Source organism: Watersipora subatra, chromosome 3 (genome assembly GCF_963576615.1).
Source record: "Watersipora subatra chromosome 3, tzWatSuba1.1, whole genome shotgun sequence".
NCBI classification, from domain to species: Eukaryota; Metazoa; Bryozoa; class Gymnolaemata; order Cheilostomatida; family Watersiporidae; genus Watersipora; species Watersipora subatra.
Genome location: NC_088710.1, coordinates 69,217,078 through 69,244,099, shown reverse-complemented (window position 1 = coordinate 69,244,099; position 27,022 = coordinate 69,217,078). Strand labels below are relative to the sequence as shown.

The window sequence follows — 27,022 nt, the reverse complement described above, 5'->3', positions numbered from 1 at the left end:
TCAACCGTTATTTAAAATTAAATTGCAAACTGACAAATCTTCTCTCACTTAAAAACAACAATAAAAGTGCGAAAATTGTATAAGGCTGCTCAAAAAACTGTTTTTGTGGCACTTCAAATGTTTTGACACAATAAAATACAAAAATATTGAGTTTCTTTTAAGAGATTTAAAATAAAATCTTTGCCAAAATTAGTGCACACTCTTTCACTATTTCAAACAATTATAATAGTTGCTGCAAAAAATGCAGAGCATTAGGTGACACCTGCGAGGTGTGTCAGTAATGTTCAGTAGGTAAATAGACTCAGGTTCTACATATGCAGCAGGGCCTCCTCAAAAACTGCAATGATGAGCATGAGTGAGAAGCCGAGAATCATTCCTATGTTATGCAAAATAAAGTGAATGTACCACTTTCCTTCCTTGTTCGGCTGCATCAGCTCTGGCATCTGTAAAACAAAAGTCATAGTAAATTATATGCCCGTATCTCACAACATGCCGAGTGATAGGAAGTCTAGGACAACAAAAAGCTGTAAGTTAAGAAGCTATCAACGCGAAAGTTATAGATGTGGATGCCACAGATATAGAAGCCATAGACATGAGTGAGATAAATGTGAAAGCCACAGATGTAAAAACCATAGATAAAAAGTTTTAGGTTTAGGTCACAATTTTCACTTGAGCAAAAATTCTTTTTACTGACACTCTTTTTCTTGCACAATATCATTTAGTTAATATTAGAGGGACTGTAGTGGGTTTATATGAACAATACATGTCCCTGTGGCAGTTAAAAATCTACCAGAAAAGTCATAGCTCCAAGTTGAAATGAACCAATAGCTAAAGAGTAGGTTACAGCTATGACATCACGGAGTATACTAGCGCTTACTAAATTCATTTTATGTTGCGATATGCTGTTCTGCTCTGCCAATCCAGAGCAAACTTCATCGGTTACTTTGTCATTATTACGCAGATACAATCTAGGTTTTATTATTTACTGTTTAGTTTGCAAATAATATTTATTTTTGTCGGAGAAGGTTAAAACCAAAACTTTTTGATAAATGGCGAGCCTCGACAGGGCCAAGGGAGTAGACATAGCTTGATAGAAAGTAAAGAGAGTGGTGGTAGAGAAGAAAGAGAGGAAAACGAGGAGAGAGATGGAGAAGGAAACAAAGAAATATTGGAGTCGCACTACATACGGGTACATATATTTACATTTACGGATTGACATTCCTTTAGGTAGCTTTAGTTATAATGTACTAACCAATGAAAAGAGTTAATCCATATCATTATTGTATAAAGGCAATAACTAGAATTAAACCACTTAAGAAAAAGTACACTTCTGCTCTAAACATATTACTCTTGGTTAGGAGATCCTCAATACTATACTCAATACTTTTTTATCTGAAAAACCGCCACTTACTTGCGTTACCCACAATTCTGCACTTTTATTTCTCATATTTTTTAAATTATGGACTCCGGTCTCTGCAACCTAATTTTAAAAATAAATCATTCTTTTCATTACACAGTATCAAATTTATGGATAAGCTTTGCAATAAAGAAAAATTCTCTACTAAATATATGTTGCTATTAAAAGTAACTATAGGAATCTAACCTAGCCTCACTCAGCAGAACTACATACATACAAGCTTCAACAGAAAGTAAATAATATTTGCTATTTTAGTATTAGCAAGATATCGACACATAATTGATTTTGATGGATGTTATGAACATCTATAATACAGTGTAGGTTCAAATACTAGTTTGGCGGTAAAGGCTTTCCAATCACCTCTTTTTAAAGTATCCTGTCCACTTTAAATAAATTTGGCTCTACGGATAAGAATATATAAGCCATAAAAATGCAAGAAAACTAATTCAACAAGCATTTGCGTAAAGTTTGCAAATACCAGAAATATCAGTTCTCTAGGTCATGACATATCGATTCAGAAACAAAAGAGTTAACATACTTAGGAGAGACAGCCTGATAACACCCACTCACCATGTCAACAAGGGCCACGTATATGAACATGCCAGCTGTGAGGGCGAGGAGGTACTGTCTAGCTCCTTCATTGGCTGAACTCACTGCTCCTCCAATGAAAAGGCCAAACAGACACATGCTGGCAGACAGCAGGTTGAAAAGAATCGCCTTTACCTTAGACACACCGATTTTAAGAAGAACGGAGAAGTCCCCTGAAACACAAGAATTGGTAGCATCGTCTGGTATACTCTGACAGCCTGTTATTCATAGCATAGCACTACATACAGCCATCATATAATACGATAAATATCCTTAACAAGACCTTTACAAGTACTTGACAACAGTATAATGTGCATGCTAGTTGGGACATAGCTCGAACCTACCGAGTTCATGCGGCAGCTCATGACAGAAGATGGCTATGGAAGTGCCAAGGCCATCCTCAAGGCTTGTCGAGAAAGCTGCACCAATGGCAATGCCATCTATGAAGTTATGAAGACCGTCACCGATGAGTATCATAAGGGCAAGAGCTGGGATGCTGCCGTCATTTTCCTCTTTGGAATCATCAGATTTCCCGCAGACAGGTGTTTTACTCTAGAAAAATCAGAGACTTGAAAACCTCAGCCTTAATGCATAGAGTTATTTGCATAGAATTCCAGAGTTTGAGATGTTGAAAAGCCAAATTTCTTACTTGTTAAATAGAAGTCAAAATTTTGGTGTTTTTTAAAACCTCTAAATATTTCTTCGCCTCATGTGACAATTCTTTCTTTCAACAGATACTGCTGTACTGCATACTTCCTTTCAGATACTGTACTGCATACCTCCCTTCAGATACTGTACTGCATACCTCCCTTCAGATACTGTACCGCATACCTCCCTTCAGATACTGTACTGCATACTTCCCTTCAGATACTGTACTGCATACTTCCCTTCAGATACTGTACTGCATACTTCCCTTCAGATCACTTGCCACTTTTTTCTATACCATCTGTAATGCCTTTTTTGATTTTCGTCCCACCTATCATGCTTACATCCGAATCAATTGATCTTTTCTGTTTATAGCACCTGTCGTACTCCTCTATACAACCTGCCACACTCTTTTATACACCTTGCCAAACTTCTTTATACAACTTGTCACACTTTCTATTAAATTACTTTGGTAAATCTACATTCAATTATTTCGCTTAACTAACCTCTCCGCTCTCTGAACTAGTTTCACTTGGAGTCACAAAAACCTTGGTAGGTGTCTTTTCACCAGTAGTATGGCTGTGCCCATGGCTGACTCGATTCTGAAAGTGTATAGATAGGTATATTTTAACCCTTAACTAACATCTCCTTGGTTCATTCTGGTAAATGAGAACTATGGATAGTGCCTGAGTTAGTCTGTACACAGATGGGAAACTAATATTCATGTCTGTCCTGACTATCAATTGTGATATGTATGAGTTCCTTCCTTAGCAATAGAGTTCATCGAGTTGTAGTTAAGCTTATGGACTAATTCTATGCGTGTTATAAGTAATATATACTGTAAGAAGGGAACACAAGCTAAACATAGAGAAGAAAACACATGTACAATAAATTATGACTCTGAGATATTACTTCTAGCAATCTACCATCAATCTATATATATAAATCTCAGTGTTTGTTCATTTTTTAAACCCTGTGTTAGGTTATAGCAATTAAGACCTGCCAATTAAAATTCATCACATCGCTGAATTTGAGCTCAAAACTTGCAGATGGAGAGGCGGAGAACTTAACCATTAAGCTACACGGAATACAATGGTTTCATTGGGCAAATAGTCATTGCATTGGTTAAAATACTCATGCTTTAATCACTTGCTTGGGGTAAATACTTAGCACTGTTCACAGTTACACGTAACAATTGTTAAGCTGTTCCTAAAAGCAGGTATTGTTTTAGTAAGGATTTTAGTAAACATCTAGCTTTCCAGGTAAGTTACTCAAATTCATCAGGTAATTATTCTATTACTTGTGCAACTGGGTGGCATTCGGCTAGTAGGTGTACTAGTAGGCCTACTGGTGTATAATACAGAACAAAATGCTTGCAAAAATAATGAATAACAGAAATAAAGTAGTAATAAATGGAACAGGCGTGATAACAAGCTTTTCTCTGCATTTAATATCAATGTCCTTTTCTATATACATGTACTTGGGCCAGATTAATTTGCCCGTCTATATTTGTTTATACTCTTGCAAATGTTTCTTGATATAACCATTCACGGTATCATGTTATTATTTTCATAAACAATGTAGGCATTATTTTTCTCTAGATAACTTTTGGTACATAGTTTGGTGTGGTGTTATTCATAACCAATAGATGAGTAGCAGGTACTGGTGTCAGGTTCAGCAGATTCCACAGTAACCGTTGGAATACGGGCTGACTGACCAGACAGAGTTGAAAGTAGCTGAGTTGAATCTACTGCTTATATACATTGTAATAGCCATTGTGGTGAAACATGTTTGTCTTTGAAGAATTTGCTGCTATTTTTATAGGTAGAACTCAACTACCATGTTTGGCTAATAAAATCAGTCCTATGACCACTATTTTTGTTTTTATGATGATCCTGTGGTACTTTCTACTCTCTATCACACCTCACATCTCTTTGGAATGAACTTGGTCAGTGTTTCTTTGAGTTCTGCTGTAGAGATAAACTACAACCGACACTGTTTTTTTTTGGCGACTCTTTTACTATCTTTGACTCAAACCAAGACATTCTCACTGGCAACAGCTTGACTTTATACAGACTAATACTTTTTATATATGATGTTTTTGATCAATCGTCAGATTGATAAAGAAATGCAGAATTATGAATGAGAAGTTATTTAGACAAAGTCTCTAGACATTTTTCTTGGCTGAGCAGGACCTATAATCAGAATTCAAACTGAAAAAATAGGTTCTTCTTTAGGTTGTTCAGCTTTCTCTACACGTTTGAGACAGTATCAAACTAGACAGTTAGCAAACAGGCAAAGAAGCTAGATTGCTAGAGATGTTCAGACACAATTCTTGTTGTTCTCTTTCCCAGCTGATGAACTCTCGTGACAATTACTCACCACAAGGTAGCCTTAGTGATACTGCATGGTAGCCTTAGTGATACCGCATGGTAGCCTTAGTGATACCGCATGGTAGCCTTAGTGATACCACAAGGCTCCGATGCTGTATACTGGATTGGATAAAAACCTTTTGTGCATTATCTGATGACCAACTCTTATGCTCGTAGTACTTTCACTAGATTACTTCTGACACTAATCACTTCCAAATCACTTCCAGATGAATCTCTAGTGTCAGCTTAAAAACTTAGACATTAAATTTAGATTAGCGTGAAAGCAGTTCAACAAACTCCTGTAAAACTATTAACAATCAATAATTATTAAAACTATTGTTAGTACTAGTAAGTGGATTAACAATAATCAGCTGATAGATTTACATGTACGTATGTTGTAGACTGACAACTATAAAGCTACAAATATGCTTTACTCTCCTTATTGGAATCTTTAGGTACTTACTGCAGAGGCTGGTCGAAAATATAGCATGAAAGACTCAAACAGCCAGAAGCAGTAGATGGCTACAAACAGATATTACAAAGTAGCTGAAATAAGACATGTGAAGGGTGATGTCAAGGGGTCAAGAGACCGTAATATAAAAGTTGAAATGAATAGGACGATGCTCATAATTCCTATCAACAGGATGTGACAAAAACTCTGTGAACATACAGGTGTGCTCACAGGCCTGAAAAATTTTGGTGTGTTGACTTGGTAAGAGCATTTTATTGTTACTTTAAAATTTCAAATTTAGCTAGTTTCACAAATTTTGTTCTGTTTTCGTTGTATTGCAAAATATCATTATAGAAGGAAGGCCTCACGGTTTTTTCTCTATTCATGGTGCAAATGTACTGCATTTTCATATCATGTACGTAGCCGTTAGACATGAATCCTGTTTACATCAGAGAGCCAATTAGCAAATTTATCTGAAGTCTTGTGTTTGAAGGGAGCTACACACATAAGCACAGCTCACTATCAATACGAGACTGTATGAAATCTATAGTCATTGACTATATGACTAAATTCTACTAAAACTATGTAGATATAGGTGATAGGTAGACAGAGTGAACAAAGCTGTTTGAGGATGACCTACCTACGCAGCTGATGAGCTGTAATGCAACAGTATTAGTGAGGGTAGGCCCGACAGCATGACCCTCTTCTTCTGCTGCTCCTTCTTCTTCACCGTGAGCGTGCAGTCCAAGAGCCTGGTAGTATAAATCACTCGTATCACCAGTCTATGCTAAATATGTCTCGAAGGATCCACACTAATAACAAGTTGTTTTCTCCTATGTAGCCCGAGACATCATGCTGGCCAGACCATAAAGTCTGAGTATAAGTATGTTTCTGATAAGTGAATAAGAAACATTCTATAGAGCTTTACCTGTGGTATAAGGTGAAGGAGTGCATCACCAAGCATTGTACCGATACCCATCGCAACGAAAAAGCCCAAAACATACTTAATGGCTATAGTGTGGAGGAAGGGTATGAGTACCGCCCCGAGCAGAGACAAGCCGCTGATGATTATCACTGCCAAAGTGCCATAGCCGTAAACTGAAAAATACATAAATGTTTATCAGAAGAATGCTTACAGATTATCACGACATCTTTGTGAGACTGGATGATAATATACAGAAGATGTATATTAGTCTAAAAGCTACCTGTAAAAGTCTACAGATCTATGGATTGCTTGTGTGAATCTAGAGGTTGTCTATATGAGTCTAGAGTTTGTCTATGTGATTCTAGAGTCTGTCTATATAAGTCTAGACTCTAGAGTCTGTCTATATGAGTCTAGAGTCTGTCTATATGAGTCTAGAGTCTGTCTATATGAGTCTAGAGTCTGTCTATATGAGTTTAGAGCAGTGGTTCCTAACTGGTGGTCCATGGACCCCAAGGGGTCCACAGAAGGTTTTGAGGGGGTCCACAGGCTGGTGCCAGTATTGGTTTTTCTAGCTATGTAGATATTTACAGCTATTTCTGTCATAGTGGTTGGATCAATGATATAAAACCCTAAAAGTATAGACGACGGCTATCATATGGGCGGGGTTTAATGATCAAAGTCTGTTGAGATTGTGCTAGCCTGGGATTCCGGGCTAATGCAATTCCCGCGGGGTAGTCGCGTTGTCTTGTTAGATTTTTGGGTCTAGACTTTTATCGCCTATGTGCGTCAATCGCTGGATAGTACCTGATTTCCGGTTAGTAGTACAAAACAGCACAACCTGTAACCAGCAAACACGTAATTCTCTCTTTCCCTCTTCAATTTCAGCGATGTACTAAGATCCATGGAAAATAAAACATTTCAACTTACTTATTTTTACCAATTTTCAGATTGGTAGGGGTCTTAGTATATGCTTAAATTTGAATATAATTTACCCGAAATCACCCAAACAACGGCCTTTTTTCCCCTTGTGTTTGATAAATATTTTTCCACCTATAATATGAAATGGCAAAGTCTTTTGTCGTTGTCACATTGATTGACCTGGCCAGTAAGATGGGACAGCAGTTTTCCTACTCAAAATCTAAATGTAAAACCAAATTTGGGTCATTTCACGATGGCGACTATTAATATCATGAATGCTTGTTAATTGCAGCTGACTGATCATAATTGTGACAATATTTGGCAACTATATTTATTTGACAACAAAATGAAACCAGCAGATCGGTAAAATAACCAAAGATGTTTATGAAGATAAAACCATTGAAGAATTTTGGCCTTCCATGATTCATCCACAGACAGCTAAATACGCCCTTCGAACTCTGTTCCCATTTGTGTCTACATACTTATGCGAGTCCGCTTTCTCCTCCATGGTTGTTCTCAAATCGAAACAACAAAACCGACTAGGACTTGAAAATGACATCCGATGCGCTTTGTCAACCATTTCCCCAAAGATTGAGAATTTGGTAAAAAACAAGAAGTATAATCTATCCCACTAACAAACTGAAAATTAACAGTCAAAGCAATTTAGTATAGCATTGCTTTATGTAAGTAAATAAATAGAAACATGTCAAATCTATTGGCTCTTACATTATTCTAATTTAAAATGTATTGTTATAAACACCATATATTATGATGTTTATAAAGGGGTCTGTGACTTTTAGATAAAGAGCTCAGGGGGTCCATGGCTCCAAGGTAGTTGGGAACCACTGGTCTAGAGCTTGTCTATGTAAGTCTAGAGTCTGTCTATAGGAGCCTAGAGTCTGTCTATATGAGTCTAGAGTCTGTCTATCTGAGTCTAGAGTCTGTCTATGTGAGTCTAGAGTCTGTCTATATGAGTCTAGAGGCTGTCGGTATGAATCTAGAGTCTGTCTATCTGAGTCTAGAGTTTGTCTATATGAGTCTAGAGTCTGTCTATATGGTCTATATGAATCTAGAAGAAGTCTATAAAAGTTAAGAGACAGTCTGAATGAGTCTAGAAACTGTGTAAGTAAGTTTAAGAACTGTTCTATGTATTAGCTGCTACATACTTGAGTATATGTATTTGTACATGTATATCTATTTGTACTAAATTATATATTATTCAGTATCGCTCACAATTATATATATAATTTTCAAAATGTTAAAATACTAAGTAGTTTGACCTTAACAACTGCTCTTTCTAAAAAGTGCACATATTTAGGGATGGTAAAGAAGAAAGGTAAAAGGTGTCAGCACTAGAAAGCTTACTCTCAGCTGTCGTTGGGCCATCATCTCCGCTCGGGGGAGTAGTTGTGTTCACTACAGGTTCACAGCTGCCACTGATCTGCTGCTGTATCAGAGCGGGACATAGAGACAAAAATTCGTCTTGACTGATGCCGTTGTGGATGTCAAGGTCATAAATGGCTGCTAAGGTGGCTTCTCCCATACACTGCCAAAATAAAACAATGTAATTAAAGACGCACATAATGAAGGTAGCAGCAGATCATAGCATAGCATTTTAACTATGCTAAAAATTAGTTTGTGTTTAATTATCTTTTCATAAAAAATGAACTAGTGGAGTGCTGGGTGGCATGGCCATACATAACTGATAACGCGTAGACTTCAGCTGCAAAGCCGCTTTGTGTAACTATTAAGTATTTGAGAGACTCCTTGCTGTATAGAATTACAACTACATTAGTTTTCTCGTATCCAGATCCATGGATTATTCTCAAACCATCCATACAATTGCAATTTGATCACACGGTCTGAACTAGTAAATAGCACTCATTATTGACCTTATGCTGATCATTGAATCATTCGATACCATGGGCTACATCAATATTATATCAATGGTTGAGAAGGTCGTTGCGACGGTGTCACAATACCTTTAACTGCTTTCAACATAACAATGGAACTCAAGCTATTGAAAATTTGTACAAGTGCAATCCACCAGCACTACTGTATTGAGTCGGTGCATTCAACAATTAATAACTGCAAAAATAATTCAGTGCAAGATTTGAGCTTGTTAAACTAACCGAAAGGAAACAACTAATCGATCATAGCTCGCTGGCCTCCCGTGAATATACGAAGAGTTCATGTAGCCCTGGACAGCGGTTCACTTAGCAAAATGTTTCAGATAAGCATTTGTATGTCGTAACTTTAACAAAGGGGTCTACATGGAGATGACAAGAAATGCCTAGTTCAGACCATTGTAATGTGAGGTACTGCGCTCTGCTATACAATCTTATGAAGGTGTGCGATTGATGCGAACCGCAATAGCTAGGAAATCACAAGATGACGCAACTAAATCCTGCCCGTACTCCACAAGAACATTGTTCTGCGCCATTGTGCTAAGGGGCTGCACTTCTTCTCGCTATACACACGACATTGCTCTCAACCAGGCATAATAGTCGGTACTGCAATAGCTAATTATCCTGAGAAACTATTTCTCAAACCAAAAGAAATAGTAAATATTACATCGGATATAGAAGATATAATTTTCATGCGCAAGGGTTAGCTAGCCCCATTGTTGTCCTGTCACACTTGCTCTATACCCATCTAGGTTTTGCGCAGCTGCAGCTAACATTTATTCATTTATTTATTATTATGTAAAACTGCTAATTTTTCTAGTAAAAAAGTTAGTAGTTTTACTAACATAAAAAATTTGTTATGAAGCTACTCTTCATTCCAACCTTAAAAGCAAAATCGCTTTAGTTTGAGAGCAGCAGTCATCTTATTTCATAAAAAATAAATTATTCTAGCATGCTATTAATAAGTTAGATCGGTTACAAGATTAAATAGCTCTATTAAATTTATTTTATCTTTAATTATTTTATTAATCTTTATAGTATAAATATAAATATTTAGTTTATATTAATATAATAATTAATCTTTAATTATATTTTAATCTACTTTATATTAACTCTGTGTAACTCTATTTGTATATCAAATGCAAGGGAAAAAAGGAAACACTGCTAATCAGAGCACAGAATTTCCTAAGGAATTATTATTACTAAATACCACTTTTGCTTAGGATATCTTAACTTACACGAGAGCTCTCCTACAAGAAAAAGTTGTCATACCATAATTTTAGTTTTTCTTGCATTATAGCCAGGGGTTTGTGAGAGAAAGGCAAGGGATGGCAGGGAATATGTCAGATGCCCTTTAACTAGTGTGAAACCATATCTAAGAATACTTTGAAGAAGCTTTAGCTGTTGTGAGTGAACCCTTTTAGGGTATATTAGTCTGATCTAAGAATATTATAGCTAAGGCACTAAAGAGAAGTATGGTTTGACTCAGGTTTATAATTTGCATGTTTAATTTTTTGAAGCCTGGTAAAAAATCTAAAAATTTCGAAATGTAAAGAAACTCTCACTAACTTGAGAGGTGATAGCCTCCTCATCGGCATCTCTCCTGAATCGAGTAAGGCTAGATATTGAACGCTTGTGGTTGTGACCATCGTCTGGGGCAACAGTAGGTGCACCCGCTACCGAACCAATGTTCAGCTGCTCTAGTAGCATCTCGAAGCCTAGTCAATTGCAGAAATCCACCCATTATAATAGCCAGAAAGAATAAACAACAGTAATCATGACCGATAGTAGACAGTAGTATATTACAATACAATATATACAACAATAGAATATGTTATAGTATGCTGTAGTTTATTACAGTATGTTACTGTTTATTACAGTATGTTACAGTTTATTACAGTATGTTACAGTTTATTGATGTATGTTACAGTTTATTACAGTATGTTACAGTTTATTACAGTATGTTACAGTTTATTACAATATGTTACAGTTTATTGTCAATTGTGTCAATCACAATTAGTGCAGCAGTAGATTCTAGCAATGTTTGGTCTATTTTTCACACTCAAACAGTTGGAATAGTAGTCGTTGCCTAATGATTAGAAGAATAACATGTGTACAAGAGCAGAAAACTTCATGTGGAAATCTAACTTAACCATTAAACAACTTACAAACCTACACGAGCATAGAAGGCAACTCCGCATTGGAGATGTTATAAACACTCTAATAATTACTGATAATCAACACCAATTTCTGTACTCATAGATATATCAAGGAGAACGTTCTACCCATAATAGTTCACTCTATGACCGTTGTTTGCTTTCACTGTGGGGTGGCGTAATGTAGTTTATGTCATCTGAATCATCTAGGAAATTGTTGATTTGATCAGGTGATGCCAGCCACGCGACAGGCTTCATGTTGAATAGTTGTATGATTAAGACTGAGGATAACAGGAAGTGCATCATATGTCTGTCACAAGTTCTAGGCTTGTCTGTGCATGTAGATGTCTATGTGGTTTTATTATTACTCATCTTTGCTTTTGTTTCTGTTAATTTTATCGTGTATGGCTAGCGCTTTGTGTTGTATATATGGCGTGGTTTGCTGTGACTACTGCATAGTTTATAGGACTACTCTCTGTGCACGACCACTGCTGACTCTTCATACAGTGGTCATGTTTGGGCACATTTTCATTCGAGTACTTTCTAGAAGTTTTGCTTCTGTTTATAAGCAGGCAGGGCTCTTATTAATCAATTTATATTCAATTCAATATTCAAGTTATTCAGTCAGGTTACTAAATATTCCGCTGAGACACCATATGTAAATAAATTTAATTATATTCTAACGACAAATTGATGTTGTTTATCTTGTCAATCCGAATACAAAATCAATGGTCTGAACCTGCTATCTGGAGATACTTTGCTGTCAGAACTGACAAACATACGAACATACAATTACGGAGTTTCTTTAAACTGAAAAGGTACATTGTACAGGAGTTAGTTGAAGAGATAGCATCCACACAGACCATGCTAAGAAATGGGCTACATAATAACAAAATGTATAATTTTACAAGCACTGCAATAATAGTAATGAAGGGTGACAAATAACAAAACACTATTTATTTCATATTCTGATCAGCATCATCGAGGATCTTAAAGAAACCACATTAAAAAATTCAATGTGTTATTTATAAAAAGTCTCCAGCTTTTCAACTATGAGTGATTGCGATTGACAACCAAATACAGCAATGTGAAGGTGAAGGTCAAGGTCAAGGTAATGTGAAGGTCTGCATTCATTGCTTGCTTTGTTGAAGTTACAATATAACTATATGATTTTAATTTGAACAGATTATTACCTTCTTCACTAAGGGTCCCAGAAGTGTTTCCAAGACTTTCAAACAGAGCGTTTAACACGTCTGCCTTTTTGGGTATAACTTCACAAACGTCAGCTACTATCCAATCTGCGAAAGAGAACAAATGCTGGAAATGGACTCACAGTAGAAGCCTGAGAAGCATGACTAAAAAAGTGTTCAGTCAAAATAACTCACCCTGAACAAGATAAGAGATGAGAATACCCGCCATTTCAGGAACCCTTCCACTTTCTAAACTCTCCTCATGATCTAGGCCAAGGTAGTAGAGGAGGGTTCCTTCACCGAAGCACTGTTAAACAAGGTTGACAAATAAGTCTCAAAGCTTTCCATTCTCCAAGTTTAACTCATTCATGCATCATTGATATGTTATCATTGATATGTTTAAATTTTCATGTTTGAGTTATCAATTCTCAATTCATATCGAGATGATTTTGCATTTTTACTTACTAAATGATGCACACAACAACTGTATTGCTAATTTTTTAATTATTTTAGTCTTTTGTCAAAAGAAAAAATGTGTACACCTAAACTTAGTAGTTTCAAGTCCTCCTTGCATATATTTTTGTTTTTCTGTTTATGACACTACATGACAATATGACAATGACAATATATCATTTATGGATTTTTTAAAATTTCTTTTGTAATATTGTATGCAAAACATTTTTTCTCCAAAAATTTTTATTGACCTCCCAATAAAAGTATATATATAAATATATATAAGTACAATGTACATGAATATATATACATATATATATATATAAATACATATATATATATACATGTATATATGTACATGTATAGTAATATATATTCTTAAATATATATGTAATAAGTTGTAAAAAGAACGATACACATTTATATAAACTTGTAACGCAAGTTTCCAGACCTTAATAACATAGTTTTTGGGAGCAAACTATAAAATAATTGCATGACACACTCAACTGTACCGCATTAACCAATCCAGTTTTTATTTGCACTCTAAGTTTTTTGAGCAGCTGCACAAATGGCGCAATAAAGAAATACCCTAGTTGTCTCGTGGTCATGTTCGTCCTCTTCATCATGGTGATCATCATCTTCAGCAGCTGCCACTTCGCTTCCTCCTGTGTATACAACTAGAAGGTTGTACATTTATGGAAACTCCATTCATAAGTGGGAGTTGTGTTACTTCATACATACAGCAAGCGGAGTACTAATCCTCAGAGACATTCTGCATGCAGTCTGCCAAAGGAATGACCCTTACATGCATCACAATGATTTATTCATTGTCTTCATTTCTCTGCGATTTTTAAAAGCTAAAAGTGAAAACGGTTGAAGTAGGTTTAGAAATTCATTTTGAGAAAAGATTTCAGGCTCTAAAATGCAACCTACAAAATATTTGTTGAAACCAAAATACATACTACAATGTATGTCCTGCGAATATTGTAAAAGTATTTAAATGTGTCCTCTAGTATGCCCTGCATGTTATCTAGTATGCCCTGCATGTCCTCTAGTATGCCCTGCATGTCCTCTAGTATGCCCTGCATGTTATCTAGATACACTTTCTAACCTGCAGCCGCCTCCTCCTCATGGTGTTCTTCTCCTGAGAAACCGTCATGTAGCAGCTCAAGAAGCTCCTCGATCTCTTCCTCTCCAACAGAACCTACAGGATAACTATATATATAGGTCAAATATAAATACCTAGATATCAATGCTATACCTAACTATCGAGATGTCAATGCTGGACTGAAATACCTAGATGTCAATGCAGAACTAAAAAATTGCGTGAAAATATCAACATTAGGCATGTTGAATTGTAGAAAGTCGAGAGACTTGTTGAGATGAAAGTACCAGGTCTAACATGGAGCAATCACTCTGACAACATAAGCTTTTAAGTTGAGCTTTAATGTGGCCTATGGTGAATTTAGGATTTGGTTTCCTGTTTGCATATTGCGTAGATTCCTTCTAGGAATGTTTCTATCAAAGCTGCTGAAGAATATTTTGTAATAATGGAAAATTCTAATCAGTCACTTAGCAGCTTGAAAGGAGAAATAATGAAGCTGTTTGATTAGTTCACTTGAGGAGAGTGACAAGTGTGACAGGTACTCCAATAAGTAACGCGGAAAAGAGTGATTAGTGAGACAGGTTCTTTAGAAAATAACTATGAAGACCAGCCAGTGAAGCAAGTGCTTTAGGTTTACATAGCCTTCATGAACTCCTGCCCATTACCCCCTTGTCACTGATATTTGTTTATACAGCTAAAATGCTATAAATCTGCAAAGTTTGGCGAGCAGGACAAATGCAGGAGTGGCCTGTTAAGAGCTCATCAGCTATTGGTTAGAACTGGTCACTGATTATAAACCTATTTTCTACTCAAACTTATTCTTTCTTTGTATTAAACTTACAAATCTTCATAAAATGGAGTTAATTACGAGTTTAGAGAAGCGATGCGTACATTTAATTGTTAAAGCTGATTTTGGCAACCATTCTTTCTGCGTTATTCAACTTCACTGCTTATATCTGCCGAGCTTGTTTTAGCTAGACTACAGCCCTCCCAGAAGAGATAAGGTTGCAACGTGTTGCCGATGTACTGTGGTTCAAGCGGTAGAGACCTTTGACCTTTGACAGAGAAGTAGGCAGTAGCTTGGAACTGAATCCGACCTCCAGTCCTAGTCCATTCTATCCTTATGAGTGGTCCTCACTCAACTCCCGACCTGTTAACTCACGTCTTAGTATGTTGTCATCTTGTTTTGTAACTTTGCTATTGACATCTGAATCCATCGCTTTGGCTGCATTGATTACCATTATTATTAATTTTTAGTATTGTGCAGTGAAGTCTTTTATCTATGCTGCCATCACTCGAGGGCTGATAAACTGAAAAGTCAGCACTATCAGTAGGGTGTGGGCTGTTCTTAATAGAGATATTTCTAGTGCTTGATATCTTTTCACACTTAGTTCTATTACAACCAGACAACTTAAAGCCTGTTAGAGTACGTAAGTAAAAACAGTGATGACAGCAGCGATGACTGCTTTAGTCTTACTATAACGTATGTTAGATTAAGTAGGAGCTGGTAATGAGCAGTACTAAACCTGGTCGATTAGCGATAACCACCATAACCTTCCTTGCATTCTGATAGGTTTCACACTCGAATGGTTTTCTTTAGAATACAGATATGGGAGGTTTAATGAATCATCTCCTAAGATTAAATTACACATTTTTCATCTGACATAACTTATTGAATAGCCAGCTGATGCTCTAAATACAATGTGTAGATAATGATTCACTTGAATGCAATGTATCAAGCTGTCCAAACCGTAAACAATTCACCTATGCATTGGCAAGTCGTTTATCAGTTTCTTTTCAAAATATCAGTCTGTATCACGCCAGAGGTCAAATTCAAAAATGTGCTTAGAGCTTTCTTAAACCCTTTTGTAACCTCGATACATTTTACAGCAGTTGTAAAAGAAAGTAAGATTAAATTAGTTAGGTTTTGATTTTGAATAAGTTTTAGTTAAATGGAGGTAAACTGACTCTGTACATTAGTTGCTTGTTTTTTTCATATTTGTTGAACGCTAGTAGGCAGTATGTTGATATTTTTCTATGCATATCTAAATTATTTGTAAATATTATGTTGTGATATTATACTAAAGTAGTTGAAGTTGTTTGCTCATGCTGTACATACTATTCAGGTTTATATCATTTTCTGTAACTGATATTATAGCTACAGTATCAGTTACAGAAAATTGAATTTTTCAATTTTCTGTAACAGAAAACAGAGCATGTGTAGCTTTTTATGCGGAAGTCTTTCCACACGAGACATAAATATTAATCAGAGACATCAGAGCACTGTTATGCTATGCATAATGTGTTGTATGCAGGTTCAATATGGTAGAAGCGATGTAAAAAGACTCAGAAGTAAAATGAAGGAATAGTGAATATTAGGTCTGGAGTTATTATAATAAATGTAGACAAAGACAGCATTCGGATTTGAGATTGGGAGATCTTCCTAGAAAATGGCGAAGTTGCCAAAAGGTTTTCAGTGATAAACTATAGATTTAGTATGCACTACTAAGGCAACTGAGAGCCAGAAGCTTGTTCTATTTTGATATGCAAGTGGTTAAGGAATTTCAGCGGTTTGCTCACAGAATGAATTCAGAATAGGTAACTCCAAAGGGTGATATAAAACTACAAGGTTAAGGATGGAGCATCAAGCGAAAAGCTTGCTGATGTCACACAAACTTTCATTATTATTATTATTGTAAAAGTTTTTCTTCACAGTCGTGTGGTGGTAGGTGACTGGTTTTAGTCCATGTTGAGTCCGGGTCTTAACAAAAGGCCAAAGGATCCAACATCTTCCTCAACTCCACTAAGAAAGGATTTTCCTCAAAATGTGAGCTGTTCCTAAGATGGCTGTCTTCTGTATAGTCTCAAAAGACATGTTCACTCCCACCTCGGCCAAGTATGCTATATGCCTCATTGATATTGTTCCGAGTGCACCAATTTCTATTGGTATCACTTCGGTCTTCACCTTCCACAGTCTGTTTATCTCAAACCCAAGCTCTTTGTATTTACCAATCTTCCCATCTTCTTTCTGTACTACCCTTGTGTCTCCAAATATTGCTATGTCTATGACCTGACACTGTTTGGTTTCTTTCTTTATTAGTATCAGGTCTGGTCTTCTAGCTTCAATAACCTTGTCTGTCTGCAAGTCCCATAGCAACTTCACTTTCTCATTCTCCAATACAGCTTCTGCACTGTGGTCGTACCATGCAGAAGCTGGTATTATTATTATTATTATTATTATTATTGCGCTTAGTGTATGTGGACCTAATCATTGTGTTGAGGTGGTCACGGTAGCTGACAACAAGTTATTCAATCTGAGCACATTCTAGTCCATTGCACTGGTATAGTGAGATGTAAGAGAGCAACCAGAAGTGAGGGATGGATGAGTTAGAGTATATTAAAACCTGACAGTGTTTGCTGTGACTAAAACTTGTCGCGGCAGCAACCACGCGGTTTCATCCTTCTGCCCTTGAGTCCCTGTGGCCCACTTCAGACTGATTGATGATTTGGCAAGATGGTGTAGTGAACACTGTGCCATCCATAGCATGCCTATTGAAAAGCAAACCCGACAGGCCACGAAGTCACATAGCAGCTGAAGCAGTAAAGAGTGTTGGACCAAATAAACCAACATAATTGGGTGTTCCTGTGGTCTTGGTCCAGAAACTGATAGCAATTACATTAGAGTAGTTTCTGATTTTGTTGAGTTGAGCAAGCTCATACAATCTAATGCCGTCAGTTTATGTCAATGTAGCTATGCAAGATGGAGAACAGTCTTTCTCCAAAATAGATGCCAACGGCGGGTCTTAGCAAATTCATCCAAGTCCACACAATAGACAAGCAAGAACTTGCTTGTGCAGACAAAGTCTTTGTCCACACAGACAAGTTCGGATACCTTCATTATTCACAAGGTCTATCTGACAGCTCAGGAATATTCTTTGTTGAAATGAACAGAATTCTATGTTGTGCAAGAGCCGCTATCAACATCAAGTCTTTTCTAAGCTTGTGCTTGGAAAAGACCATCAGCAGCAGGTTACCAGACTACACATTGTTCTGGACAAGATTGCTGCAGCAGTAACGATGCTTAGCAAGGTAAAGTTCGGGTTTAGTGCGAGAGTAAGGGGAGTTTGTAAGTTATTTAAATATGAAAAAGATATCCATGCTGGCTCAAAGTCACAGAGTATATCAGATGTTCCTTGTTGTGGTGATAGTCATGGTGTAAGGAGCTTTTTCAGCATGGCAAACTAGTGTGGGCAGTTTTTGTGCCAGTTAATATATGTTACAGAGGCGCTACAAGACTTGTTAAAAAAACATGGGGTTGATCAGAAGCCCAGGAGTTCATATTCAGGTAGAGAAAAAGTATTTTTTCAAAATCAGCTTTTGCTGACTATGCATGATGTAACCTGGGAGACTGTAGCGACCAGCAAGGTGTGTCTAGGTGCAAACCTCACACAGGTCTAAGAAGATGGAAATTGGAGACTGGTTTTCGTTGCAAGTCATCCATTGACACTGATATAAAGCAGAGACATTGCAACTGCAAAAATAACAGCTGTAAAGAAGTTTGCCACACATGTTCTTTGGAACCTTTCAGACTAGCAGGAACTCCTGTTTAACCCAGGCAGGTGCTTGGCACAGACTTCCTGTTTTTTCAAAAACAAACTATCATCTAGTCATTTATTGTTAAAGGTTGACTTGCAACAAAATTCACATTACAGTTATTTGGTATCATAAGATTCACCATGTCTTACTCTGTTGTGTTGTAGGTGCAAAATATGTGGAAATGTGATTACAAACTCGTAAAAGCTCAAAAACGAACAGTTAATCGCAGCCACGCGAGACCGCTGTAGTTTGGATTCTCTTTCCAAAACGGCTCAAATGTGACGCATTTGTGGGAGATGGTTTCTGTTTACACTTTCATGCAACCTTATTCGTCGAAATATTTTCACAAATATACTGCACGCATTCAATAAAACCATGTCTATTGTTCTTACGCGTCTGTTTTATCGTCATCGTAATGCTGTCACTTTTAGCACTGATATCTTATAACTTACCGTAAAAATTCATTTAACTTTTTAACCTTACCTCGAAGTAGTACATATCATTGTCTGATAATCATGACGAGCCTGTTGGTCACCTATGATAATCGAAAAGTGCTGCAAAAATTTTTTGCGAAGTATTGGGTCACGTGATCAGATTATGACTGGCCGATTAGACCAGGCCGAAACAAAACTGTAAAGTAGCGAGCATCTATATTTGATACAGGGTCTTCGGTAAAACCCAAAGTGTTTGTCATAAACTAGTACTACGATAAGTTTTATATTGAGCTTTTTATTGGCCTTTCAGTTCACGTGAGAACATACGTGACAAGACGATAACCAAATTTCATGACTACGTCATCGAAATAAAGAGATTCCAATCTACGGCGGCTTTTCGTTTTTGAGCTTTTAAGAGCTTGTAATCACATTTCCACATATTTGGCACTTACAACACAACAGAGTGAGACATGGTGAATCTTTTGATACCAAATAGCTGTAATGTGAATTTTGTTGCAAGTCAACCTTTAAGCACGTTATCTTTCAATAACTTTACTAGGATCTCCAGATTTTCCATGGAAAAAGGTGACCATGGTTTTCACTTCCGTGTACTCTCGCTATGGCAGCATACCTGATATTGTTTCTGTCAGATAATGGCTCACAGTGTGCTCATAGTTAGGTTTGTTAATTAAGGAAATGAATATGGATTCAGAGATGTTCCTAGTAGTCCTGTACTGTAGGCATCGCTAAGGAAATGGTGTAGAAATGCTAGCAGGTTATTTAGATGCAAAGAGCAAAAGAGGATGAGCTATACTTGGCTTTCTAAGCATGTCACTTTTCCCTTGCATTTGGTCTTTAAACTTCTCATCCACAACTCGAGCTCAGGACAACTGGAGTGACGCAGTAAGATTACCCTGTGCCCAGACAATCAAACTGACTATCCGATTAGCGATACAAGTTCACGATAAAACAAAACTATCGTAGTCAAACCTAGTTTATTCGTTCACCCTACACAGAAGGTATCGATTGGATTTGTGACGAAATATTAGAAAGATTAGTAGTTGACACAGAGACTGGTAGACTGGCTAGAAAAAGATCAGATGTTGTTAGCGAGTAGTCATGGTTACTTGTATACAGATCTAAAAAAGTCAGTATTATAGAACAAGAATTCCAGAACAAGAATGATTATGTTATCTTTGTTTGCTTTATCGAGTTGACAACTCCCCTTGCCTTGCTTTATTTGGTCATGACCAAATGGCTGATAGGTTGACATTTCCTATACTTTATTTACTGTGTTTGACATCCTGTGGTGGTAATTTAATGCTTTTGATATTGTTTTAGTTTGGAGGTTTGTTGAAATTTTTGAAGTTACTTGCTCATGTTATACATATTATAGAGTTATTGTACCATTTCCTGCTACCAACACGGTGACGTTTAGAACCTATTTGCTGAATTCTTAGTGTACTAGGTGTGAAGATGAGTCAGAGATAACTAACGCTATTAAAACACACATAAAGTATCTCGTATGCAGATTTAACATTTGTAATAGTGATTCAGTATTTTACAAATGTCTGACTTTACAGAGCATGTTATCTTTTTCACAGCTGCAACCTTTTTAAAAATCTAGGTCAGTGATTCTTGGCTGTGTTAGAGGTGCTTAACTCTGCAAGTAATTTAAGCACACTCATCAACTCTTCATACTTAATGTTATATATAATATAAATAAAATAATTACAACTATAATATAAATAAATGAAATAAAATGAACTTCTTCACTGAGTCCTTGGGATTGCCTTACTGAGCTCTAATAGTTCAATTGAACCGAGGTCATGAACCACTGTTATAGATAGATATAGCCATGTCTTTAACATTGTTAGGGAGGTTTTCACTGGCAGAGGGTACTACAGTATAGAGGCACAGTGGGTAATTAAACGCAGTGGGTAAGGACGCGCAGTGGGTAAGGAGGCACAGCGGGTAAGGATGCGCAGTGGGTAAGGAGGTGCAGTGGGTAAGGAGGCGGCAGTAGGTAAGGAGGCGCAGTGGGTAAAGAGGCGCAGCGGGTAAGGAGGCAGCAGTGGGTAAGGAGGCGCAGTGGGTAAGGAGGTGGCAGTGGGTAAGGAGGCGCAGCTGGTAAAGAGGCGCAGCGGGTAAAGAGGCGCAGTGGGTAAGGAGGTGCAGTGGATAAAAAGGTACAGTGGGTAAGGAGGTACAGTGGGTAAGGATGCACAGTGGGTAAGGATGCACAGTGGGTAAGAAGGCACAGTGGGTAAGGATGCACAGTGGGCAAGGATGCACAGTGGGTAAGAAGGCACAGTGGGTAAGGAGGCACAGTGGGTAAGGATGCACAGTGGGCAAGGAGGCGCAGAGAACAAGGAGGCACAGAGGTTACAAGGCAAGAAAGGAGGTAAGGTAACAGACTTTGGAATACAATGCAATTACTTTTGTTGTTTCATCATTCCGTTCTGTCTACATTATTACACCATATACACTACTATATACACTATATACACTATATACACTATATACACTATATACACTACATTATTACACCATATACACTACTATATACACTATATACACTATATACACTATATACACTACATTATTACACCATATACACTACTATATACACTATATACACTATATACATTACATTATTACACCATATACACTACTATATACACTATATACACTATATACATTACATTATTACACCATATACACTACTATATACACTATATACACTATATACACTATATACACTACATTATTACACCATATAAAGCAAGCTTGATGTTGAGGCTCTAACTAGAAGACTTGCCAACTATAATCATATTTGATTCTTGACAGTTTTTACAAAGATAGTGTTTTGGTTAAGAAAAAGCGTTTTACATTCACACTCGCTTCATGATCTATCTATGGCAAAAAGTGTGTCATATTTTTCTATACTTTCAAGTAGATTCTTAAGCTACAATTTTTATGTGATGAACATTCTACAGAAAGTAACCAGATTTGTAATCAAGTAACCAACTTAAATGGGCTTGTAATCAAGTCATCAACTTAAATGGACTTGTAATCAAGTAATCAACTTACATAGATTTGTAATCAAGTAACCAACTTAAATGGACGTGTAATCAAGTCCATTTAAGTTACATAGATTTGTAATCAAGTATCCAACTTAAATGAACTTGTAATCAAGTCATCAACTTAAATGAACTTGTAATCAAGTAATCAACTTACATAGATTTGTAATCAAGTAACCAACTTAAATGGACGTGTAATCAAGTCCATTTAAGTTACATAGATTTGTAATCAAGTATTCAACTTAAATGAACTTGTAATCAAGTCATCAACTTAAATGGACTTGTAATCAAGTAATCAACTTACATAGATTTGTAATCAAGTAACCAACTTAAATAGACGTGTAATCAAGTCCATTTAAGTTACATAGATTTGTAATCAAGTATCCAACTTAAATGAACTTGTAATCAAGTCATCAACTTAAATGAACTTGTAATCAAGTCATCAACTTAAATGAACTTGTAATCAAGTCATCAACTTGAATGAACTTGTAGTCAAGTGATCAACTTAAATGGACTTGTAATCAAGTAATAAACTTAAATGGACTTGTAATCAAGTAACCAACTTAAATGGACTTGTAATCAAGTAACCAACTTAAATAAACTTGTAATCAAGTAACCAACGTAAATGGACTTGTAATCAAGTCATCAACTTAAATGGACTTGTAATCAAGTAACCAACTTAAATGGACTTGTAATCAAGTCATCAACTTAAATGGATTTGTAATCAATTCATGAACTTAAATGGACTTGTAGTTAAGTAACCAACTTAAATGGACTTGTAATCAAAAGCTAACGATGTCTGTTGACTAGTAGAAACCACTAACTGCTGTTGAAGTGCTAAAAAATTTGATTTTGCACAAAAAACCAGCAGGTCAGCTTCACTATGCAGAATTAGGACTGATGAGGGTGATAGAAGCTGTGATACCAGCTAGGTAAGACAGCTTCACTTTACCATCTTATACATACATGTATCTATATGGCTATTACCTGATGGCTCAACGCCAAGAACACCAAGGAGGGCGTTTGTCACATTTAAAGATTCCATCTCCTCTAATGTCATGTTGCAAAAGGTAGGCATGTCCAGTATGCCATAGAGCATGACTTCAGAAGCATTGTTCCATTCTGCGAGTGTCTCTATTTCCTCGGGAATGAAGACACTGATCAGACTGTTCAGACACTGTAGGTAAGGAAAGGTTTTCATGTGCCCTCTGATCACCAATTTATTTTTCCACACATGATTAACATCGTTTTCTATTCTGTGACCTCCCCATACTACATTCACCATCGTATGTTTTAGTTTATGAACTTTCTGTTACTACAAGCAACAGTTCACTATCCCGACTCCACAATACTATTACAGTAGGTTAGCAACTTTCAAAACGCATTTGTTCACCTTATTCAATAATTCCTGATTTCTGTCTTTTCATTTTTTCCCTTTTGACACGTAATAAAAACATAATTTTGTGGACGCCAATGTCAATAAAAAATTATAAATACATACAGTAATGTATAAATTGCATAAAAACATGTAAGCAGTGTTCTCAAAAAGATATTTCATACTTTATGGTTTTTACGCGCGGATATGGACTGTATTTGCTTATCACCATTCATTACATTTCCAACCTACGAGGAAGTCAATTAACTATTGCATGACCTATTATTCTGTTTTCTCTCACTCATACAGTGCGCACTCAAGACAGAAGGTGACCAACGCATACATCAGCTTGTGCTTTGCATATTACCGGCAGCAGCTAAACAAAACTGCTTACTGTCAATAAAAATACACACATGTAAGAAGTAAAACTGCAAGGAATTTTGAACATTGTGAAAATGTCAATGGTATAAAGTGTATATTTATGAGAACTAAACGATGTACATGTCATCGGTAACAGGTTGATATATAATGCTTGTAAACTGATATACGACATAAATAGTGAGATATATAACATTATAAAAGGATGTATAGCATTATAACACATATATATGGCTGCCTTGCTCTTGAATCATATCTAAATAATATTCTTCTGACAGTAGAAGCTGCTATTTGGATTGCAGTAGGTTTAAACTATTATAAAATTGCCCACAAGGATTAGCAGTATCAAACTGAGCAGATTTATAAATTCACTCCATCTATCACAAAACCGTTGAGTGGATAAAAAGTCTGCCTAAGTTTTTTTGTCCTCTTTGTATGTAGTTAGTGACATAGGTCAGAATCTCAGTTCACAGATGATATATAGAATGGGTATTTTACGTAAATAATTTACGAATTATCTTTGATGCAATGCTACTATATACAAACCTATGAAGGACCAGCCAAATTCCTGGGGTGCTAACAATATATGGTAATGTGTTATATATATTAGAAACATTATTTTTATAAGGAATAATAAAAAAGAGCAGTCAATACACTAAGTGTAGAATTAATCATACTATAATATACCGGTAGAATAGAATATAATGAGTACTTAGGTGTTAGTCAATCACTACAAATATGTTTCTAGCAAATATATATCTGCTGAGAGACAGCTAACCGCTCATTGTATTTTATATTATATATAGGTCATTTTTATATAGGTCATTCTATATAGGTCATTCTATATGAGAAGACACTGTTACCGAGAGAAAGACTTATGATCAGTAGAAGTTGGTAACAGCTGATGAAAGTCAATGCCAGATGAACTATCAATTGTTAAGGTGAGACTATTTGCTGTTCTCGGAAAAGTTGACATATACTTCTCAATCGAGCTGAAGATGAATGCAGTGCTGTAGGCTGTTCATGCACTCAGACAATAGAATGTTTACTGAGAAGCGGCGCCAATAGGGCATTTGGTCACAAAGTAGCTGATGCAATAAAGAGAGCTGGACCAAACAAAGTTACATAATGGGTTGTTTCCACAGTCTTGGTCCAGAAGCTAATATCGATGAAGTTAAATAGTTCCTGATTTTGTTGAGTCAAACAAACGCATACAACCAGAGACCTATCTAACGCAGTCAATTGATGTCAGGATAGCTATGCTAGATAGAAAACAGGCTTTCTTCAAAATAGATGCCAACAGCGGGTTTTAGCAAATTTCCCTGAACCAAGGCCTTACGACATTTTTCACTCACACAAACAAGTATGACATATAATTAGGTATCTGTTCTGTCCTGCTATTTGTTTTAAGGAAATAGAAATATGCTTGATTTGCAGCATTCTTAAGAACAGCCATAATACAGCCCCAACAGGTCCTCACTAAACATAAGTACAGTTGTGGCCAGACTAAAGCAATAGTAAGCATCAGGTCGGGTCAAGTAATGCTAGTTTTAACGATTGGGCCAAAAGCATCCATGAAACAAGATTGTGGAGAGTTTTGGTGAGAGAGTTTGTGGGGAGTTTTGTGAGAAAATAAACAGGTATAAAAGCTGCCAGGTATAAAAGCTGATCGATTATAGCTATTGACTATACACTTTACATCAACTTATATTTTATTATCCAGTTCTAGAAGCAAACATGCCACCCAATATGTTAAAAAAACAAAATGAAGGTAACTAAATACTTCGGTGTTATAAGACTTGATCAGAGATTAAAGCTATTTTACTGAAACAAAAAAACAAACGTTGATTCTTTTCAGTTTAAATTTTCCTTTGTTTGCCCTAAGGCGTTATCTAAACTGTGACAGGGGCAGACAAAAAACACCGGCTCAATTACATTTGAAAAACAGAAAAGAACTACTTGTTGAAGCTATGAGCGTATACGTCCTCTAAAGACTGCAGCCTCTATTATAGACTGCGGCATATAGGACCCCTATGAACTACAGCTTGTCAGGTGTAAGCGAACGGACGTCATTTCAATAGCATTAACATTTCAATGAGCATGATAGAAGCCTTATACATGGAGTTGATTGCACAAACTCGGAACTTTGCTGAGGTAGTCGTTTGTTTAGGGCAGCCATTGTCAAGCTCATTGCAATATGGAGCTTTTATTCGAGGCTAGCCAGGCGGAGAAGTAAAATGTGAAACTATTCCCATTGCGGCCCGGTTATACTAATATTTCAAGTAGTGAAATCACATGCCAGGTGCTAACCTAATAATCTTGCTGGTAAACAAGACAGCGAGGCTCTTGAGCTGTGTGTTCACGCGAATCGACCGCCATTTGTTTTTTGTTTGTTGATTAGAGCTTGATGCCACAGAATTCTTTTACTGTTAAAAAAACATGTTGGATTAAGTAATTTACATAATGTTCAATGCTAGCATTACACGCTGCTGGGTGGAAACCTTGGCAACTGTGATAAGAAAATGTCAGCCATTTTTGCAGCAGTATAATTAGTAAATGGTTGAGTAATCACAGTAAGTCATCTCAGCCTAAATCTGTTGGCTTTAAATACCTTTGAACCTTTCACTCTGGTAAATAAACATTTGAGCAAACAAATCAAATTCAGTTAAATATGTGAAAACTAAGAATGCCGCTTTTCTTCTCTCAGTTTGGAAGTCACTTTGTATGCACCAACCTCAGAACAGTTGCTAGACTTCTCGGCGCACTCAGCCTTTTCAAATACTTCCTCATAGAGCGGTTTGAGAGTAGTCTGCATGAGATGCGTGCTGCCAGAGAACGGCCCATAAAGGTGGTGGATGACATCGTGTAGCGCGTTTGACTCGGCAGCGAAGTCGCAGCTTCCTAGCTCAGAGGCAGCGAGAAGTCCGACGATGAGAAGAGCGAATTGCATTTTGCTTCAGGCAGCTTTACTACAGCAGTCTCTGTGAAAATAAACGAATCAAGCATTGAAAAACTTAGGTAATGGGATA

The 27,022-nt window shown here is 36.6% G+C and overlaps 1 protein-coding gene across 1 annotated transcript; it reads right to left on the bottom strand.

Annotated features, from left to right (window-relative positions):
* On the bottom strand, nucleotides 1-26,943 carry LOC137390938 (zinc transporter ZIP4-like). The gene is made up of 16 exons (XM_068077252.1): nucleotides 26,728-26,943; nucleotides 23,228-23,417; nucleotides 14,134-14,226; nucleotides 13,611-13,687; nucleotides 12,765-12,876; nucleotides 12,573-12,677; nucleotides 10,793-10,941; nucleotides 9,685-9,786; nucleotides 8,682-8,862; nucleotides 6,402-6,571; nucleotides 6,114-6,225; nucleotides 5,486-5,544; nucleotides 3,157-3,252; nucleotides 2,350-2,557; nucleotides 1,988-2,178; nucleotides 1-443 (listed from the first exon to the last, which is right to left on the bottom strand). The coding sequence occupies exons 1-16, from the start codon at nucleotides 26,941-26,943 to the stop codon at nucleotides 309-311; spliced, it is 2,196 nt and encodes a 731-aa protein (XP_067933353.1). The 3' UTR covers nucleotides 1-308.
* Between the last annotated feature and the right edge of the window lie 79 nt (nucleotides 26,944-27,022).

What these genes read in the sequence shown, in the direction of transcription:
- LOC137390938 (XM_068077252.1), bottom strand. Translation starts at nt 26,943, where the DNA reads ATGCAATTCGCTCTTCTCATCGTCGGACTTCTCGCTGCCTCTGAGCTA. An exon ending in ACAGCTCATCAGCTGCGTAG is followed by an intron (nt 5,545 to 6,113) that starts GTAGGTCATCCT and finishes ATCTGTTTGTAG; the next exon opens with CCATCTACTGCTTCTGGCTG. An exon ending in CTAGTTCAGAGAGCGGAGAG is followed by an intron (nt 2,558 to 3,156) that starts GTTAGTTAAGCG and finishes TGATTTTTCTAG; the next exon opens with AGTAAAACACCTGTCTGCGG.